Source organism: Penaeus japonicus, unplaced genomic scaffold, assembly GCF_977035675.1.
Source record: "Penaeus japonicus unplaced genomic scaffold, GWHDUDI00000001_assembly GWHDUDI00000006, whole genome shotgun sequence".
NCBI lineage: Eukaryota > Metazoa > Arthropoda > Malacostraca > Decapoda > Penaeidae > Penaeus > Penaeus japonicus.
The window spans coordinates 26,689,486-26,691,985 of NW_028234408.1; the positions used below are offsets into that span (position 1 = coordinate 26,689,486).

A 2,500-nucleotide genomic window follows, 5' to 3' on the forward strand; every position below is an offset into this window, starting at 1 on the left:
GGCAGAGCCGGAAATACACACATTACAAGGCGGAAGGGGACACAGGTTCAAATATCGCTACAAGTTTAGGTATAATGACCCTCTCCAGAGAGCTTTGGTACAAAGCCACCGCCAAGTCTCCAAAGTGGCTTCAAGGCCCCAATCAGCCCAGGCCCGGAGAGGCAAGATAAAAGGCTATCGCCAGTCCGCTTCTCATGAGGACACCCCGCATGACATGGCTCAGCCCGAGAGAGGCCAGTCGAGGATGAGTCCCAAGCGCCAGCAATCCCAAGGGTTGTCGGACCAGGGGAGTGCGGGGCGGTTGGGACGGAGTGCAAGCGACCAAATACCGACTGCCTCGGAGGTGTGAGTGTTGCCAGTGCAGCTCCCTACATAACTCTGCTCCTGCGTTAAACTCTCTTGAAAATGATTCCATAAACCTCTCACAGGCATCCCTCAACTCATAGTTCAGTCATGATGGACTACAGCTGTAGTTCCACTTACGATAGCCCGACATCGCGCACTTTACTCTGAGCTTATTCCGTTCTGATTCTCCCGTAGAAGCACCACCTCGTGCAACATTAACTGCATTTTGTTCCCCGAACAAAGAACGAGGCCTTCCACTGAATGCTTGTGTATGAACTCTGCTCCTCTATTGTGGAATAATGATTGCGTTGGAGCTCTGCTGGCTTTTAGCTTTTCGAACTATCTATCCGAAACGGAAGAATGATCACTTGAGCACCTTCTCTCTCTCGTGACCTCCAGGTGTAGCGTGCAAGGACATGTCTCCCTGAAGTAGTAAACTGAATGTATAATACGTTAATGCAGAATGATAGAAGCCTAGTTAAATCTAACACATATTAAACTTGGTCCAGATGGCGGTGGGAAAACATTATATTAAGTAATTTGAGTGTAAATGCCATATAAGATTCTCCACCTTTTCAAACCAACTAACTTTATCAATAATAAATTCTCTTTTCATCGTCGTCTTTTTGGCATACGATAACACCACCTACATTATAAACATTGCCATTTCCATCATGTGAAGTTTTAAATATTTCCCGGCCACAGCAATGACATAAGAGACTGCACAGACCTTCTGGATCAGGGATACAGCCGCAGGATCGTCTTCAACTTTAACCCGGACTCTCAGAGACACTCCAGCGGCCATGATTACTTCCACAGGTGAATCGGCTTGTCTCTTTTCTGGCTCTTAATTACTGTAGTTTATTTATGTCCAGGTGGAAGTTCCCTCAAACGTTTTTTGCAGTAAAAGGGCGTTTTAGTGAGAGAATTGAACCCCCAGGTACTGCGACCAGGAAACTTCCGGCGGAGGATGGACCGTGATCCAGCGGCGAGGCATGTTCGGGCCGCCCTACGACAACTTCACGAAGTCTTGGAGGGACTATAAGCTTGGCTTTGGCGACCTCTCGCGGGAGTTCTGGTGGGGCAACGACAATATATACAGGCAAGAATTCACTTTGGTGTCATGAGATATTTTGTTATATATTGATTATCTATTAATTTCCTTTGTTGACAGCCGTTTTCAAAGTTAGTAAATAAAACATAGTCCATGATATACTTTCAATCTTAACTGACTGGTATTGCACGTCGTCAGGATGGTGAGGAGCCAAGATACTGTCATCCGGTTTGATCTGTGGGACTTCGAAGGCAACTATGCATACGCTGAATACTTAAGTTTCTCGTAAGGAAGATATGCTCTTTTTTTGGGATATGAAAAGATACTCATAAATTTTCGGAACAAAAGTAATCGTCACCAGCAATAACGCACTAAAATTTCCCATATTTAAAGATCAGGCTACAAACTCGTCTTTGTACTATATGTGCCATGTGAGTACACGTTTACCAGGTTTATATGCACTCCTTTCAAAGGGTCCTGAACTCGGGCCACCAACCGCAATTCTCTCCCTCAGCATCGGTCCGGAGAGCGACAACTACCGGCTGAGCGTGTTCGACTATCGCGGCAACGCCTCCGACAGCTTCTCCGCCCACAACGGCTACCTCTTCTCCACCGTGGACCGGGACAACGACGAGGCTCCGGACTGCTGTCCCTGCGCCCCGGCCTACGGCGGCGGCTGGTGGTTCTACAGGTGGGTGGAATAATGCTTTGTTCGCGTCTGCATTGCTTGCGTTTTTTCGTGCAAGGTCGTCAATGTTGAAAAGTTCATTTTATTGTGCTATCACTCGTATATTTTCTTGGATTATTAGTACAATTTTATGCCTGTCTCTGAAGATGTCAAAAACCTTTAAAGAAGGAAGAAATAACTGGATAATATCAGATAGTAACACCTTGTTTATTGTTATTGTATAGATATTAACACAAACCTTTTTCCTGCAATCCAGTTGCTTCGAGAGCAACCTGAACGGCGACTACTTCCTGAGCCCGAAGGACAACGACTACTACCGCGGAATCATCTGGGAGCTGTGGCTCGGCGACTACTCCCTCAAGGCCACCGAGATCAAGATCCGACCCGCCAGCTTCTCCAGCGGTGTTGTCACT

At 46.7% G+C, this 2,500-nt stretch overlaps 1 protein-coding gene across 5 annotated transcripts in view; it reads left to right on the forward strand.

Moving 5' to 3' along the window:
- The window catches only part of LOC122258489 (uncharacterized), a 63,857-nt gene that overhangs the window by 59,885 nt on the left and 1,472 nt on the right, over positions 1-2,500 (forward strand). For 2 of the 5 annotated variants that reach the window (XM_043024475.2, XM_043024476.2), the window contains exons 10-15: positions 1-345; positions 1,051-1,164; positions 1,286-1,447; positions 1,598-1,684; positions 1,914-2,090; positions 2,344-2,500. The exon at positions 1-345 is cut by the window's left edge and continues 42 nt beyond it; the exon at positions 2,344-2,500 is cut by the window's right edge and continues 1,472 nt beyond it. In XM_043024475.2, coding sequence (XP_042880409.2) covers positions 1-345; positions 1,051-1,164; positions 1,286-1,447; positions 1,598-1,684; positions 1,914-2,090; positions 2,344-2,500 — 1,042 coding nt within the window. The remainder of the gene's footprint in view (positions 346-1,050; positions 1,165-1,285; positions 1,448-1,597; positions 1,685-1,913; positions 2,091-2,343) is intronic. The other 3 variants (XM_043024478.2, XM_086537846.1, XM_043024477.2) reach the window with 2 other exon arrangements.